Raw genomic sequence first — 18755 nt, 5'->3', positions numbered from 1 at the left:
TTTTTTTTTTTTAGTTATTTATAATAAAGTTCATGTTTAAATTGTAAAACATCAAGCCTCAATTACCTTTCTTTGTCACAAAGGTTTGATGAAGTGTTCAGAATTATTAGCCATTTTTATGTATATATTGGCAGATATATTATATTATTAGTATTGTAAAAAAATTTACCCTCTCCATATTAGTTGAGCTCTTGACCACTAAATTTGAGTTTTTAAATATCACCTGACTTAATGGAACTAAATTTAGTGGCAGCTAACAGATCCGCTAATGGTTTTCCAAGTTAGCTGGAAAGCTAATTCAGTAATGAAAATGTTAGCTTCACTGATGAGCTGTTAACTAATTAGCTGAACTGTGTCCACCGTATAGCATTTGGGAAGTAACCTTCACATGAAGCTGCACTGAAATTCAAACAGGCAGAATTCAGCAGGTTTAAATATATAATGGACGCAATTAGCTGGATTTACAAGCATTTCAAAATCTGGTATGGAATCCACCCTTTTCAGGTTTCAAATCCCGCAAAATCCTGCGAGATCTCAGTAACATTGAGAACTGCACTGAGACGCTCTGATCACGCTGCACTTTAACTGCTGCACACGGACAACAGCATTAACATCGTATCATAAAACTACACTCAACAAAAATATAAACGCAACACTTTTGGTTTTGCTCCCATTTTGTATGAAATGAACTCAAAGATCTAAAACTTTTTCCACATACACAATATCACCATTTCCCTCAAATATTGTACACAAACCAGTCTAAATCTGTGATAGTGAGCACTTCTCCTTTGCTGAGATAATCCATCCCACCTCACAGGTGTGCCATATCAAGATGCTGATTAGACACCATGATTAGTGCACAGGTGTGCCTTAGACTGCCCACAATAAAAGGCCACTCTGAAAGGTGCAGTTTTGTTTTATTGGGGGGGGATACCAGTCAGTATCTGGTGTGACCACCATTTGCCTCATGCAGTGCAACACATCTCCTTCGCATAGAGTTGATCAGGTTGTCAATTGTGGCCTGTGGAATGTTGGTCCACTCCTCTTATTAACGTGATGAAAAGCATTAAAAAATACATTTTTGTAGTATAATATTAATTTACAATTGTCATCATGTGGATTCTCTATGTTGTTTTGGCTGCAGAGACTCTCTGGTGCGCAAGGGATTATGGGATACATGAAAACCCTGGATGAAAAAAGTATGAGAAATTGGAGAAAATGTTACAAAAATGTTCTTGCATGTGGCCCATGGTTTGTCAAATATGACATTGCTCTCCAGACTATACTGTACACTTAGATTTTACTTGAGAATCTATGAGTATTTGGAAATAGGAGCTTTTGTTAGCAATGTTGTCAGAGGTGTACACGTTTGTGATCAACAGTGTTTGCGTGCATGTTAGCAAAATATCTGAGGCACACCACAGTGAATTTTGATCACACCGATCAGCTACATTAGGATTAAGCGTCAGTCTGTATTAACTTTTTTGGACTAGTGTCTCTTTGCATGTGGCTTCACCTCTGACAGGACAGAACAACAGGACGGTTGAAGTGTTTGACAATGCAGGACACTGCCAGATGTGGTTCCCCATCACTGCTGTACAGCAGAATAGAAGTGGTGTCTGGATTTTTCACCCCACGTCTCGGTGACAATGCTTCAGTGATTCACACACGAATGTAATGGCTGTTGGTACAAAGACCTTTTGATGGCGGCGGACTGCAGCGCTCAGGCGTAGTTCACCCGGCGTTCTGCGTCCGCTTGCCTTCGACTACCAGCCACTGCAGCGACCGGCCCCTCCCATCACATCTCAAACAGCACACACAACCTTTTCTCATGCGTTTCTGTGGGTGTCTGCAAATGTTTTGCCTAACTGACATTAAGATTTATGACTTGGGATGTGCTTTGGGTAGCAACTACAGAAGGTGTTTGAAAATTAGACAGAACACAAAAAGTCGCAGATTGGAAGAGAAGGAGAACAAATGGAAGATCCAGTCCTGATGGTGTAAAAGGTGCCTGATTAGAGAGAAGTGATGTAATAAAGGAGGTAAGAAGAGAGGAAACAGTCATGAGCTGCAACTGAAACAGTAAGCTTTAGAGATTTCCCTACAGAGTCGTGGTGGGATTAGTACTCTGGGTACTGTAAAACCACTCACCCCGTTTGAAACCGCATGAGGTTGGCTACTGCTGCCGTACTCAGGTGTTATCCCATAGAGGCTACAGCTACAATGACACCACAGAGACCTCTTTCCAATCAATATCCTGTTTTCAAACATCTTAACAGCTTCAATAGCATCAACCGACTACATCTATAGCAATCATTTAATCTGGACTGGTGCAGATAATTATTGTGACATTAGATTTAAGTACCGCCTTTACTAGTTACTGGATTAGAGATGTCAACATGTCAAAACTGGTGGGATTATTAGTGGAAAAAAAAATCTGAGAGTTTACAAAATCCAAGTCGTGATACAAATTAGCACAATGTGATGATCACCAATTTAACAACTTTAATTATAGGGTCGATACTATTTCTTAACCTTAGTTGAACTTTTTGTGTGCCTGCTTCACTCTTATCAATGGTAGCGATGGCGCTCTGAATACGTAACAGTTTCTTACCTTCAGAGGGTCTGAATTCGATTCTGTCAACTGTCTATGGCTGAACGCTAACATTAGCAAGTTTTGAGCCTTTTCCTTAGTTTAACTCATTAATGTTAGCTAGCTACAACTAACATTTACCTTATAATTATATTATCTTGTTTCCAGCTTTTGCCTTAGTTTAACTAATTAATGTTAGCTAGCTAAAGCTAATGTTTACCTTATGATTATATTCTCAAGGTCGGTCATCCAGGCATTTAACCTGGAGGGGCGGAGTGTCTCGGTGAAAACACTGCCAAACTCAAAACAAGTACATGTAATCTGGTCACTTTTCAAACAGGTCACACTCGTCAATAAAGTAAATTTAATATACAACAGTTCATTTTAGGTCAGCTTAGTGTATAAATCTCATCGTTCCAGGCAATGATAGTTGTCAATCTGACTGATTTCAATAAAACAACATACACCCCAAGCGTGTTATCACCGAGCGGCCAGTCACAGAAGTACGAATTATCGCTTTCAGATTGGTCACTTTGCCGAAGTGACCTAGCACCGACCTTGAGAATTCTAGTTTAACTCATTGTTAGCTAGCTAAAGCTAACATTTACCTTATGATTATTTTAGTTTGTTTCCAGCTTTTGCTTTAGTTTAACTCATTAATGTTAGCTAGCTAAAGCTAACATTTACCTTATTATTATTTTAGTTTGTTTCCAGCTTTTGCCTTAGTTTAACTCATTAATGTTTGCTAGCTAAAGCTATTTACCTTATGATTATTTTAGTTTGTTTCCAGCTTTTGCCTTAGTTTAACTCATTAATGTTTGCTAGCTAAAGCTATTTACCTTATGATTATTTTAGTTTGTTTCCAGCTTTTGCTTTAGTTTAACTCATTAATGTTAGCTAGCTAAAGCTAACATTTACCTTATTATTATTTTAGTTTGTTTCCAGCTTTTGCCTTAGTTTAACTCATTAATGTTAGCTAGCTAAAGCTAACATTTACCTTATTATTATTTTAGTTTCTTTCCAGCTTTTGCCTTAGTTTAACTCATTAATGTTAGCTAGCTAAAGCTAACATTTGCCTTATGATTTGTTTGTTTCCAGCTTTTGCCTTAGTTTAACTCATTAATGTTAGCTAGCTAAAGCTAACATTTGCCTTATGATTCGTTTGTTTCCAGCTTTTGCCTTAGTTTAACTCATTAATGTTCGCTAGCTAAAGCTAACATTTGCCTTATGATTCGTTTGTTTCCAGCTTTTGCCTTAGTTTAACTCATTAATGTTCGCTAGCTAAAGCTATTTACCTTATGATTATTTTAGTTTGTTTCCAGCTTTTGCCTTAGTTTAACTCATTAATGTTCGCTAGCTAAAGCTATTTACCTTATGATTATTTTAGTTTGTTTCCAGCTTTTGCTTTAGTTTAACTCATTAATGTTAGCTAGCTAAAGCTAACATTTACCTTATGATTATTTTAGTTTGTTTCCAGCTTTTGCCTTAGTTTATCTCATTAATGTTCGCTAGCTAAAGCTAACATTTACCTTATGATTATTTTACTTTGTTTCCAGCTTTTGCCTTAGTTTAACTCATTAATGTTAGCTATCTGAAGCTAACATTTGCCTTACGACTGTATAATAAAGCTCCGATTGTTACTACACTGGAAAGCTCCTTTAGCGACAGGCTGCTCCACCACACGTGCGTGAAGAAGCGACACCGCAGGTCCTTCCTTCCTGCTGCTGTCAGACTCCACAACCAGCACTGTTCCCAGTAGACCACTCAGATCACTAAAATCACTAATATCATTATAGTAACCATTTTTCTGTCTCCCACGTGCAATAATACTACACATTCTGGTACAATTAGGGTTGCCAACCGTCCCTTGAAAAACGGAATCGTCCCTTATTTGTCCCGTATTTCTGTGAGAATCAAAAATTCTGGCGCTTTATATGGAAACCTACGGTAAATTTTATCCCAGCCTCTCTCCTGTTCTTCACCAATGAGCTGACAGACACGAGTTGACGATACAGAATCACTCTTATCTCATTGGTCGAGGGAGATCCCGGACGAGAATCATGAGCCGACGACGGTCGTCGGACGACAATAGCAGCATGGCTGATACCGACACCGGCACTGGCACTGCAGATACGCCTACGAACAGCAATGTCTGTAACATCGTTACTTCTCCTCGAAAAAAAACAAAACAAAAAAGAAAGCAAAAATACATGGGCAAATCGGAAAAGGTGCACGACAACAGCTATAAGTATTGTAAGTATTGTTTACTTTTTCAGACTTTCACTGTTACATTGTTTTGGATGATATTTTTTTTTGTTAATTTATACACTTTTATAACAATAACACGACAGAGAAAGATTTATTTTTAAAGACATATTTTTTTATACTTTGAAGCAGGACAGGATGCTCATATTGAAATTGTGAGTGAAAATTTATTTTGCCCTAAAAATAAATTGCTAAATAATAATTAGTTTTCCGCATGTTCATATCATAACAAATGCATGTATGCATCTACTTGTATGCATCTAAATTCTAGAATAGAATTTAAAATTCTTCTTCTTACTTATAAGGTTTTGAATAATCAGGTCCCATCTTATCTTAGGGACCTCATAGTACCATATCACCCAAATAGAGCGCTTCGCTCTCAGACTGCAGGCTTACTTGTAGTTCCTAGGGTTTGTAAGAGTAGAATGGGAGGCAGAGCCTTCAGCTTTCAGGCTCCTCTCCTGTGGAACCAGCTCCCAATTCAGATCAGGGAGACAGACACCCTCTCTACTTTTAAGATTAGGCTTAAAACTTTCCTTTTTGCTAAAGCTTATAGTTAGGGCTGGATCAGGTGACCCTGAACCATCCCTTAGTTATGCTGCTATAGACGTAGACTGCTGGGGGGTTCCCATGATACACTGTTTCTTTCTCTTTTTGCTCTGTATGCACCACTCTGCATTTAATCATTAGTGCTCTATCTCTGCTCCCCTCCACAGCATGTCTTTTTCCTGGTTCTCTCCCTCAGCCCCAACCAGTCCCAGCAGAAGACTGCCCCTCCCTGAGCCTGGTTCTGCTGGAGGTTTCTTCCTGTTAAAAGGGAGTTTTTCCTTCCCACTGTAGCCAAGTGCTTGCTCACAGGGGGTCGTTTTGACCGTTGGGGTTTTACATCATTATTGTATGGCCTTGCCTTACAATATGAGGCGCCTTGGGGCAACTGTTTGTTGTGATTTGGCGCTATATAAAAAAAATTGATTGATTGATTGATTAAAAATCGTTTCACACACGCGCTAGGAAGGGTGAAGGCGATGGTCAGTTGGCCGGTCCATGGAAATAGAGACTGGAATGGACGTCACATGACTAGCGGCGTGCCGCACGGCGGCCGTTACTGAGGGTGGAGAGAGACCTTGATCCTGTTAAACAGAAGCGATATGAGGAGAAAAAAGGCAGCCAGTGCTTCATCATCAACTGCACGAACCACAAAAACAAATTCTCCAATACTAAAATGAACCGTACAAGAGCCTTAATGTAATTATGTAAAACAAATGTCTATTTTAAAGTCATTATGCCGTAATTTAATGTCAATATACTGAGACTATAACTCAACGTTCACATGCGGAAACAAAAATGTTTAAATATATTTATGTCTATATATATATAAATGGTAAATGGACTGCATTTATATAGCGCTTTTCCATCTGCATCAGACGCTCAAAGCGCTTTACAATTATGCCTCACATTCACCCCGATGTCAGGGTGCTGCCATACAAGGCGCTCACTACACACCGGGAGCAATAGGGGATTAAAGGCCTTGCCCAAGGGCCCTTAGTAATTTTCCAGTCAGGCGGGGATTTGAACCCATGATCTTCTGGACTCAAGCCAGAAAATCTGTTAACAAATAGCGACAATAGAGAGAGAAAAGCAGCACAGTTTGTCGTAATTTCCCCAAATTTCTGCATTTTACATAAAAGTTGTTTTTTTTTCACCCACACATGCATAGGTGCATTGGAAAGAGCTTTCAAAGGTCTTTGAAACAAGCCTACATTTATTAAAATCCATTAAGAAATAGTGACGCTAGTGCAAAAAAAGCGGTCAGTTTATTATTGATGAGCTGCACATTTCCACCCTTAGTAATGGCGCCTTCCTGTCCTGAGTGACACTAATAGATTGAGGCGTGCATGTCCATTCCAGTCTATATTTCCATGGGCCGGTCAGCCCTGCCAGTGAGGTGTCCCTTATTTATTTTTCAGAGAGTTGGCAACCCTAGGTACAATAGTACCTTGTACACTCATGTACAACATCACGTGAACACTCATGTGCAATATTACAGTGCATTCTAATCCAATTACATTTGTTCCGGAAATCTGAGATTTCTGACTATAAAATATCGCATTGAGGGTGGCAAAATATTCGACCATTTCACATTTGATGTTTTACTCTGCCCCCTGACGGTGTTGCTACACAGATGTCAATAATGGTGCTGAGAGCGAGAGAAACTGGTGGCGCGACGATGATGATGTGGATTCTGATACAGAATTACTCAGTGCAGTTGACGAGATGGAGAAATCTGTGGGTCTGCTCACAGAACTTACAGTTTGGCATGAAGACGCTGTTGGCGCTCTCAATAATGGCGCTGTCAGCTGAGAGCGAGAGAAACTGGTGGAGCGACGACGCTGTTGCTATGGTAGCTAAGTTTCGCAGACCAAATTACTTACATAAAAATAAACTGTGCAAACAATGGAATTGGATTAGAATGGGAATAACCCCCTTGTGTCTGATGATTTGCGGACATTAATACTGGATTTTACGGTCGCAAATTGAGTTTTACCGGCGACGCATTAGTGGAGCTAGTAAAACTCAATTTGCCTCCATAAAATCCAGCATTAACATCTGCAAATAATCAGACACAAGGGGGTTATTCCCTAATTCTTTTTTTTTTTTTCTTGCTTGTAAATACTGAATTCAATAGTATATATTGTTCTGCACAGAACTTGACTTGTGTGTTTTTGGCATTTATTTTCTTTTACCTTATTTCTGCATACTTTGCACCATTGTTCTGTCGCTGTCCCTTTTCACTGTAGCATCATAAATTTCCCCGTTGTGGGACTAATAAAGGATTATCTTATCTTATCTTATAATTCAGACTCTGATTGTAAGTGATCTTGTAACTTTTAGGTTAAAAAAACAGTTTGTGGTCATTTAGGGTTCCACTAAAGAATGGGAACTGATACGATTTTATCCATTTTTATACTATTTTTGATTCTGCTTATTGGTCCAATTCTTTATCAATTCCATTATTGATATCCCAATGAATTTTCTGAGTGCAAAATTAGACTACACCAGTTTTCAGCATCAATGCAGCAGTTTCCCTTGTTGCTAGAAGCAGAGTTTGATGTCATGGCTTATGTTTTATAAGATAAAAAGGTCCCGCACACCATCTTACTTTCTGTAGAAAAAATATTTCATTTGTTCCTCAAAATAATATTAATGCCTTTGGTTTGAAAGTGGACCTATTTAAGTGTTTTAGACAAATTAAATTACGTTACTATTTTTCCAAATCTGAGCCACGTTCCAGGCCTATGACTCCCTTCAAGTCTAAGAGCACCTTTTGCCCTATCACAACTAATGCATCTATTAATACATTCTGTAGAATAGTGGAAAATGACATTATGCATGTAATAGAAACACCTAAATCCACATCTCCTAATCTTACTAGAGAGGAGAGGCGGGCCCTAACTGAACTTATGAACAATAAGGATATAGTGATCAAACCTGCAAAAGGGAGGTGCTATATGTATACAGGATGCAGATAAATATAAAACTGAAATTTTGTCTCAATTGTCAGACACTTGATTCTACAAAAAACTGAATAATGACCCCACCGTGGACTTTCAAAAGAAGCTGTTGTCTTACCTTGAAGATGCAAAAATCAACAAATGGCTATCTGATTCTGATTTTGACTTTCTTTATTCTAAACACCCGATGTGTCCTGTATTTTACACTCTTCCAAAAATTCATAAATCATTATCAAATCCCCCAGGTCGCCCTATTGTGGCTCAAACAAATTCTTTATGGTCACCTTTGTCATCCTTTGTGGACTTTTATATTAAGTCCTTTGTTCAGACTCTCCCAGCCTATATTAAAGACTCAACAGATTTTATTGAAAAGTGTTCTAATATTACAAACTTGATGGGGAACACACATTTACTCACTTTGGACATAACTAGTCTATATACTAATATACCTCATGAGGGAGGTTTGGAGGCCTTAGGGTTCTATCTGCAGAACCGGAGTGATACCTCCTACCATCCTAATCAACTGGTGTTGGACTTTGCTGAATTTGTTATGAAATTTAACTACTTTGCATTTGACAATGACTTTTACCTTCAAGTTTCTGGGACTAGCATGGGCACTATTTGTGCACCCAACTATGCCAATCTGTATGTGGGGTTTTTTGAAAATAAGTTTGTATTTAACCCTATCCATAATAAGTATCTGCCTAATATAATCAAATGGTTTAGGTACATTGACGATATTTTTTGTATTTTTCAGGGCAGTGTGGAGGAGCTGGACAGTTTTATTAAGTTGTTAAATAGTTTCAGCTCCAACCTCAAGTTTACAGCACAATACAGCCCTGACCAAGTAAGTTTCTTGGATATGTGGGTTAAAAAAGATAAAGGTACATTATCACCTCACTATATCGCAAAGAAACAGATAAAAATACATTACTGCTTGCAACCAGTTTTCACCCCACTCCACTTAAGAAAGGCTTGCCTATAAGTCAATTCTACCGTCTCAGAAGAATCTGTCACTCCACTGATGATTTTACTGAACAAGCCACTGACATGAGGGAGAGATTTCTGCAACGTGGATATCCAGTGTCTTGGGTTGATGATGCATATGAGCGGGCTCTACATAAGTCCCATGTAGATTTATTAAAGAAAAGTACCAAGAAACATAAGAACTTTTCTGTAACCTGCATCACACAATATTCTACCCATGCACACACTATTAAATCAATTTTTTAAAGCATTGGCACATTTTAAAATCTGACCCAGAAATCTCATTAGTCTTTAAGGACCCTCCACTCTTTCTTTATAAATGTGGAAAAAATCTTAAAGACTATTTGGTACGAACCAATTATACAACCAAATCTAAAATGTCCTCTCAAACTTTGCTTCATCCTCTTCCAAATGGAAATTACCGTTGTGGGAACTGTGCTCAGTGTAACAATACTACCAAAATTGATCACTTTTTACATCCTCACACTGGAAAAAAGTTTCCAATTAAAAGTATAATTACATGTGCATTTACTCATGTTATTTATTTGCTTAGATGCCCTTGTGGCCTAGTTTATGTAGGCAAGACCACAAGAAAATTAAAACAAAGAATCAGTGAGCACAAGAGTTCCAAATCAAATCAAATCAATTTTATTTATATAGCGCCAAATCACAACAAACAGTCGCCCCAAGGAGCTTTATATTGTAAGGCAAAAGCCATACAATAATTACGGAAAAATCCCAACGGTCAAAACGACCCCCTGTGAGCAAGCACTTGGTGACAGTGGGAAGGAAAAACTCCCTTTTAACAGGAAGAAACCTCCAGCAGAACCAGGCTCAGGGAGGGGCAGTCTTCTCCTGGGACTGGTTGGGGCTGAGGGAGAGAACCAAGAAAAAGACATGCTGTGGAGGGGAGCAGAGATCGATCACCAATGATTAAATGCAGAGTGGTGCATACAGAGCAAAAAGAGAAAGAAACACTCAGTGCATCATGGGAACCCCCCAGCAGTCTAAGTCTATAGCAGCATAACTAAGGGATGGTTCAGGGTCACCTGATACAGCCCTAATCTTAAAAGTAGAGAGGGTGTCTGTCTCCCTGATCTGAATTGGGAGCTGGTTCAAAAGCTACAGAAACTACCCTGTAGCGATATACTTCAATGACCATAGGCATGATATAAGTGCCCTACGGTTCTGTGGCATTGAGCAGGTGCCCCCTCCACCTAGAGGAGGGGGTCATGACCGACTGCTCAAACAGAGGGAGGCATTTTGGATTCACACCCTCCAAACCTTGACTCCAAAAGGCCTAAATGATGATTTCAATTTGAGTATTTTTCTGTAAATAATGTAATATATTAACTTTGACTTGATGTGATGTGCCATTATTGAATGTTGTTTATATGGAGATATGTATATTTGTACACCATTTTCACTCTATAGCCTGGTAACTTATATACAGTATCATTATGTATCCAAACACTCTTCTTTTTATTTTTATAATTATGTCTGTACTTGTTCTGTATTTTGACTTTTTTATGGATATTTGTATTTAGGTGCACAGTGCATTTAACTGGCACCCTTGGGTGCTAGCCCCACCCTTTAAAAGATGGCTACTTGGAGCTCAGTCTTCATTTGCCTGATGAAGGCCACAGTGCCGAAACGTTGGTGATACAGTCCTGAATAAATTTTTTCTACAGCAAGTAAGACAGTGTGCGGGACCTTTTTATCTTATTTACGTTTAGCTGGGCTTGTCCCTTATCTCCTACGCACCCGTTTGAAGAGTCTGATGTGTGAAGTTTTCTCTTTTATGGCTTATGTTTTGACACAGAAGATGTAGCAACACGGAGCTGTTAGAAAAATACATCAGCATTGATAATGTTTTAATTTCCTTAACTAACTGTTCACTTGACAGAATCTCTTACTTAGTGAGGCTCAGATGAGGAGTATACATAAGTTGCAGCATGATGAAACGTCTTCTACCACAATTAGGTCATGTCTTTCTCAGAGCAGGATCCAGCAGGTGGAGAAGGCCAGTGGGACACCCATGTTTGACCTGGCTGTGACAGGTAGATGGGTACGTTCAAGAGGTGGGGATGGACTGGATGTCTGTCTGGGAGGCTCCCATCCAAAACCCAAGACTGTTCCGTAGTGTGGTGCATGTGGTGACACATGGCACCAACATATGTTCCCAGGCCTGATTGATAACACCTGAGAAATACCATTCCAACAGATTGAAAAATCTGGAACAGTTCTTGATTCCCATCACTAGTTCCACTGCATGTGCAGCATTGATCCCTGTGTTTTAAGCATTTTATGGTATTAAGGTATTTCCCTCACACGACACAAATGTTAAAAGTGAGCAATGTCTTAGCATGACTAAGGTTGTAAAACGGAACTTTACCTAGAAGTTTGCACACAGACCAACACAACACCCCTCTTCGTGATGGTGAGTGAGACAAAAGGCTAAAAATACTCTGAACATTGTAACAGGAAAACACACCACATTGTGTATCACCAAAATCCCCAGTGAGTTCTTGTCCGACAGCCCACTCCACTGCACAACACCATGCTACTAGAAAACACTGCAATCAGCGCAGATGTGCTGCTTCCATGAGCTAATTACTACTGCAGTGTGGCTCGCACAGCGGGACAGAGGACAACGTGAAAGGATTGAGGAATGAGAGACAGGAGTGAAGGAAGCATCTGTACACTGTTATGACAGATTCCTCTGGACTCTTGTCCTGCGTCTCTTAATGCACAAGCTGCCCAATGCATAATGCAACAATGCTCAAGGTGCCGCTGATGTGAAAGGACCCCCCCCCCCCCCACCCGTGCACCAGTGAAGATTCTCCCCACAATGGCGAAACCCAGCTGCTGCACCACCCACCCAATCATCCCTCGCTCCCCTCCTCCACATCACCTTCTCTTCATTTCTATTCTGTCACTCCTGCCAAGTAAAGAGGTTTGCAGAGCCTATGATACTCTCACCTACAGTGTCAGGATCAATGAAAAAAGAACAGGGCCACCACTTCTACACCCATCAACGAAGGGGTCAAAGACTGAAGAGGTGTAAGGAGGTAAAATCGTTATTACATCAGAAGGACTACCAGTGAGCTATGGGCTGTGACTGAGTGCTCCAAGATGCAAAGATTACATATGCTGCTGCACATCAATACATTCTTGGTGTGGCTGTAGCTCAAGCAGCTCAAAGTCTAAACCTTCTGCTGTAATTATCATTGTGACACCCAAAGGCTTTGCAGCTTCTTTACAGCTGATAGACTGAACCTGAGGAATGATACGGCTGTAAAACTATGGGCACTAAATCACGCAAGTCTCTGCTTCTCCTTTCTGCAAGGGCGGGGAGAAACTTACATAATAAGAGAATGTTTCCAAAACACACTTAAACTTATTGACAGATGATAATGTGATATTTATAACTGAGGTAAATAGCACAGAGGGTGTGTTAGTTCTTCCTGATGCATTTGTAATTTCTATGTGTCATGTTCATTCATTCATTCATTCATTTTCTGTCACCGGATAAGCAGCTCATCCCACACGTCTCTATCCTATCCTTATTCCCCATAACTCCTCTTGGGGGATCCTGAGGCCTTGTCAAGCTAGCTGGGAGATATAATCCTCCAGTGTGACTTCCCCAGGGCTTCCTCCAAACAGGGAGCATACAAACTTGATTTCCAAACCATCTCAAATCAAATTAATATACCAATTAGAAGAAACCCAGGTTGAACTTTTCTATGTGAGTCATGATTTAATAAGATGTTGAATTGTCTCAACATCTCATCTCACAGTGAAGTGCAGATAAAATGTTTATCTGATTAGTTACAAAGACGACTAAGAAGCATGTAAAGATAATGAATATGTCACAAACCATGTTTGGGTTTTCATTGTTAACTCATCATATTATGATGCACTGATGAACCATTTAATCTATAAAATGTTTATAAAGTCCTCTGACTGTCATAGAATTCAACAAAAGCCATCTTGTTCATCTGCTAATCAGATCAGATGAAATTTTATAATAAAGTCTGCATAACTGTTTCCTCATTGAAAAGCAAGTGCTGTATTTTCAGAAGTATAAATCTATTTTTTTACTAGATGGGGACGTCCTGTGACTTATATACCAAAAATTCATTTGTTTTTTTTATTAAAAATCATAATGACAACTATTTTATAGGACTGTCTCGAGAATCATTGCACTAAACAAAATAAACTCCAGTAGTAAAAGAATAAATAGCAATAATAAAAGTATCCTACAACAAAAAGTAAAAGTAAGTCCCTTTGGCTGCTCCCTTGTTTGCACTCGGGGTCGCCACAGCAAATCCAAGGTGGATCTGCATGTTGATTTGGCACAGGTTTTACACCGGATGCCCTTCCTGACGCAACTCCACATTACATGGAGAAATGTGGCAGGGGTGGGATTTGAACCTGGAACCTTCTGAACTGAAACCAAGCGCATTAACCATTTGGCCACCACCCCTGCAAAAAGTATCCTACAACAATATACAAAAATCCCATATTAAAATGCGATTGTACAGAAAAAGGTGCAGCTCCACTAAGCTCCCCCCGTTGGAGAGGCATTTTTTAACAGGTGGGGAAAAATGCTTGAAAAAAATTAATTCCATTACATTTTCTCAATACCACAGCAAATGTCTTCAAAAAATATTCAGTTGTTTTTTGACAATGCAACTTTAATGCATTTAATGCTGGAAACCCAGTTAAAAATATTCCATTATCCAGTTGAAATTTGTTTAAAAGTACTTTTAAATTCCCATTATCCCATTATTTTACACCAGTTAAAAAATGGAAACCTGTTTGTCTTTAACTGTCCGGCCAAACCATCAGATGTGTGAAGTCAAAATGTGTCATTTTGCTGCTTCATAAATACTTAATTATTGATTCAGCTGTGATTGGTTTTTCCGATGACCTACTTGCAATAAATAACGATGTATGCTGTATGCATTACAGAAACAATTTTTTGAACATTTTTATCTCATTGTTAACATGAGTATAAATTAGTTGTTTCGATGTCAAACCATATGAACCAGAACCTTCTGAAATTCAAGGGAGAACAGTCGTACAACATTCAGGAAGAGTATGACAGAACAGCGTCACTGAAAGGAGAGCAGCTTTTATCTTGACTGTTTTGCTTATTGTCAGTTGTGTAGTTATTGTGTAGGTATTTTTCTACTAATAATTTTTCACAGATGTTTCATTCTGAACTGTGTTCCCTCAGAAAGGTCACTGATACAATGTGAAAACAAATATTATTTGTTTGTTTTATCTGTTGTATATTATATGCGTGAATTAACAAGTATCAATCAATCAATCAATTTTTTTATATAGCGCCAAATCACAACAAACAGTTGCCCCAAGGCGCTTTATATTGTAAGGCAAGGCCATACAATAATTATGTAAAAACCCCAATGGTCAAAACGACCCCCTGTGAGCAAGCACTTGGCTACAGTGGGAAGGAAAAACTCCCTTTTAACAGGAAGAAACCTCCAGCAGAACCAGGCTCAGGGAGGGGCAGTCTTCTGCTGGGACTGGTTGGGGCTGAGGGAGAGAACCAGGAAAAAGACATGCTGTGGAGGGGAGCAGAGATCGATCACTAATGATTAAATGCAGAGTGGTGCATACAGAGCAAAAAGAGAAAGAAACAGTGCATCATGGGAACCCCCCAGCAGTCTACGTCTATAGCAGCATAACTAAGGGATGGTTCAGGGTCACCTGATCCAGCCCTAACTATAAGCTTTAGCAAAAAGGAAAGTTTTAAGCCTAATCTTAAAAGTAGAGAGGGTGTCTGTCTCCCTGATCTGAATTGGGAGCTGGTTCCACAGGAGAGGAGCCTGAAAGCTGAAGGCTCTGCCTCCCATTCTACTCTTACAAACCCTAGGAACTACAAGTAAGCCTGCAGTCTGAGAGCGAAGCGCTCTATTGGGGTGATATGGTACTACGAGGTCCCTAAGATAAGATGGGACCTGATTATTCAAAACCTTATAAGTAAGAAGAAGAATTTTAAATTCTATTCTAGAATTAACAGGAAGCCAATGAAGAGAGGCCAATATGGGTGAGATATGCTCTCTCCTTCTAGTCCCCGTCAGTACTCTAGCTGCAGCATTTTGAATTAACTGAAGGCTTTTCAGGGAACTTTTAGGACAACCTGATAATAATGAATTACAATAGTCCAGCCTAGAGGAAATAAATGCATGAATTAGTTTTTCAGCATCACTCTGAGACAAGACCTTTCTGATTTTAGAGATATTGCGTAAATGCAAAAAAGCAGTCCTACATATTTGTTTAATATGTGCTTTGAATGACATATCCTGATCAAAAATGACTCCAAGATTTCTCACAGTATTACTAGAGGTCAGGGTAATGCCATCCAGAGTAAGGATCTGGTTAGACACCATGTTTCTAAGATTTGTGGGGCCAAGTACAATAACTTCAGTTTTAAAAGAGTTTAAAAGCAGGAAATTAGAGGTCATCAAGTCTTTATGTCTGTAAGACAATCCTGCAGTTTAGCTAATTGGTGTGTGTCCTCTGGCTTCATGAATAGATAAAGCTGGGTATCATCTGCGTAACAATGAAAATTTAAGCAATACCGTCTAATAATACTGCCTAAGGGAAGCATGTATAAAGTGAATAAAATTGGTCCTAGCACAGAACCTTGTGGAACTCCATAATTAACTTTAGTCTGTGAAGAAGATTCCCCATTTACATGAACAAATTGTAATCTATTAGACAAATATGATTCAAACCACCGCAGCGCAGTGCCTTTAATACCTAAGTATGAAGCAGGTACTTGAAACTTATTTCTAAAGTCAGTTTGCACTAACACCATGCCACCCCCTCGGCCCCCCCACCACCACCACCACCAACAAAAATCCCCTGGAGCCGCCACTGAATAGGGCAGAAAAAAAAAATACAAGTTTATGTTTATATTTTATTATAAGCAAACACCTCATTCCAAATCAGTTAACTCATCAATTCCAGATTCTGGCTCAGAAACACACAAATAAACCTGTGTAATAAAAATCTAATTTCTGCAGACATTTGGAGGAGGAACCTGAACAGACCAGGTCCTACAGAGGGCTGTGTAGTTCCAGGTTGGACTAAACGGTGAGCAACAACTATTAATATCTGGGTCTTTACAGTGATGTGCGCTCTGTCACAGTTCGTTTCAGATGGATCTGGTTTGACAGATGAACCCTTAAATCCGCATCCCTCAGCGCACAAATCATGGTTCAAGCTGACATCATCCCCTAATTGATCGATCACGAATTATCAGAGTGGAAATCGATACTGTCAAGTGTTTTCCTTTTTCCTGGAGAATTGTAGCTAATTGATGTAATCAGTGGGCTGACTGAACGAAGGCGCGACGCGCTGCGCCTCCATTGTTCCGCCCGTCTGATCAGCTGAGCGGCTCCGCGGCAAATTAACGCTCCAAAATCTCCCCACAGAGCCCGAACAACAAGAAACAACAAGAAACCATCCTTTGAACAGATAAGTCACGCGTCTTACCGGCTACGGTGTATCGATCCATGTAATTGAGGACGTTGCCGAAGCTGAGGATCCCCGCGGCGGCGGTCGGTGTGCAGCACCGGAGCAGCGCGGCGCGGAATTTCTGGCCGGGTTTGCGAGGGTGAAGGTCCGGGTTGGATTTGGGTCCGGGACTCATGCTGCCGGACAGCGTGCGCACCTCGTCCGAACTGCTGCAGCCTTCAATCTCGCACCCATCGCTCTCCACGCACATTTTCGGACACGAGAGATCCAGCGCAAAAAAAATAAAAAATAACACAAAATAAAATAACAGTAATTAAAAAAAAAAAACAAGGGACTAAGACGCACAGCAGAAGAGACAAAAATAATTGAAGAATCAGGCGGAACGGCTGGAAATTAAAAGAGGCGCATTGAGGTTGTTGCGTAAAGTGCGCGCTTCTCTCGGGATCATGATTTTGTAGCAGTGCGCGCTGACGGACGGCTGTGCGCTCTTCAGCTTTTGCTTTTCTTTTTTCTTTTTTTAAGAACTAAGTGGTGTAGTATAGTGCAGGGGGTGTAACCTGGCTGTAACTCCGCCCCGTGAAGCCCTGCAGCGAATGATGGACCTGCGCTTGATCCTGCTGCAGATGCGGAGAACCGCAAACCAGAGAGCAGTTCAAAAAAAAAAAAAAAAAAAAAAAAAGAAGAAGAAGCCAGTTCTGCAGGAGAACCGTGAACGATTTTATTAATCCATAACAATTAAATGATTGGCATCTGTTTTGATAATCAATTCAGAAAACCATATATTTTTATTTCAACTCCACAAACAGGCAAACGACTATTGAATTGTGAAGGTGGGTTAGAAGTTTTGTGGCGATAAACCACATTTTACATCACTGATCAACTAGAAGGGCAATCAGAGAGCTCAGACATCCACCACAGCCACACAGCTGTTGATTAAATTCAATCAACCCCTGTGGAGAAAAGTGCTGAGGGGATTTTTGCCCTCACTACAGCCTTGTCATTCTCTGCACCTGGACCTCTTCATAAATCATCAGAGGATCCCGAAGTGTCACATTTGATCTCAATATGCATCCTGCAAATTCACAGTTTGACACCTCACCCTTACTTTGGACAACCTGAAAGCACTGGTTACCAACCCTTCACCTGGAGATCACCTGCAGGCTGTTCTGCATGTTTTCCGACTCTCCGCCCACTGCTAATTAACTAACTCAGGTGTGCTTAGCCAATAAGGAGTTAGTGAATGGCAGGCTTGACCAATCAGCTGTGGTTGTTATGTGTCGGACGCAGCCCGGAGAACCGACCAGCGTTTGAAGGACCCAGTATAAAATAAGCAGAGCACGGTACAAAGGATAACAGAGTTTAATAAACATAACAGTGATGTGATAAATATAACAAAAGAGTGCGCGGTCTGGCGTGGTGGATTACAGTGCGCTCCCAGCAGCACTAACGGTCCGGAGCCAGAACCAGTTCGGACCCAAGGACCCCGCCGACACCCCCCAGGTGGCCGCAACAAACCGAGTCTGTGAATGAAGAAATCATCATGTGAGTCCACACTCTACACACAGAGGGACCGCTCAAAGGTGTACAAACAGCAAACACTTCCTGGCTTAATTACTAATCAGCTTCCCACCCTGCAGGCATGGAACACCCTGTTCACAAACTCACTGCAGTGGAAGCTGATTAAAACAACTAACATAACAGCTCAATATAATAAGGTGTGAGGGACACCACATTTACTGACTGTACAAATGTTAGTCACAAAACCTGACGTACCTCAGGAAGTGTGCTGACAAGCGTGAGACCTCACCCTCTCCTCTTTCACAGACCATGCATCAAACCTGGACATTCTCTGCATCCACTGATGATGAGATGGCTCTCGAGTC

The 18755-nt window shown here is 40.2% G+C and overlaps 1 protein-coding gene across 2 annotated transcripts in view; it reads right to left on the bottom strand.

Moving 5' to 3' along the window:
• spns2 (spinster homolog 2 (Drosophila)) overlaps positions 1–17404 on the bottom strand; it is a 214829-nt gene extending 197425 nt beyond the window's left edge. For both annotated transcript variants that reach the window (XM_034178994.1, XM_034178993.1), the window contains exon 1: positions 16891–17404. In XM_034178994.1, the coding sequence (XP_034034885.1) occupies positions 16891–17122 (232 nt within the window). In that variant the 5' untranslated portion in view covers positions 17123–17404. The remainder of the gene's footprint in view (positions 1–16890) is intronic.
• Between the last annotated feature and the right edge of the window lie 1351 nt (positions 17405–18755).

The sequence above is a fragment of the Thalassophryne amazonica genome, chromosome 9 (assembly GCF_902500255.1).
Source record: "Thalassophryne amazonica chromosome 9, fThaAma1.1, whole genome shotgun sequence".
Classification (NCBI taxonomy): Eukaryota; Metazoa; Chordata; class Actinopteri; order Batrachoidiformes; family Batrachoididae; genus Thalassophryne; species Thalassophryne amazonica.
This window is presented reverse-complemented; position numbering and strand designations above follow the sequence as displayed.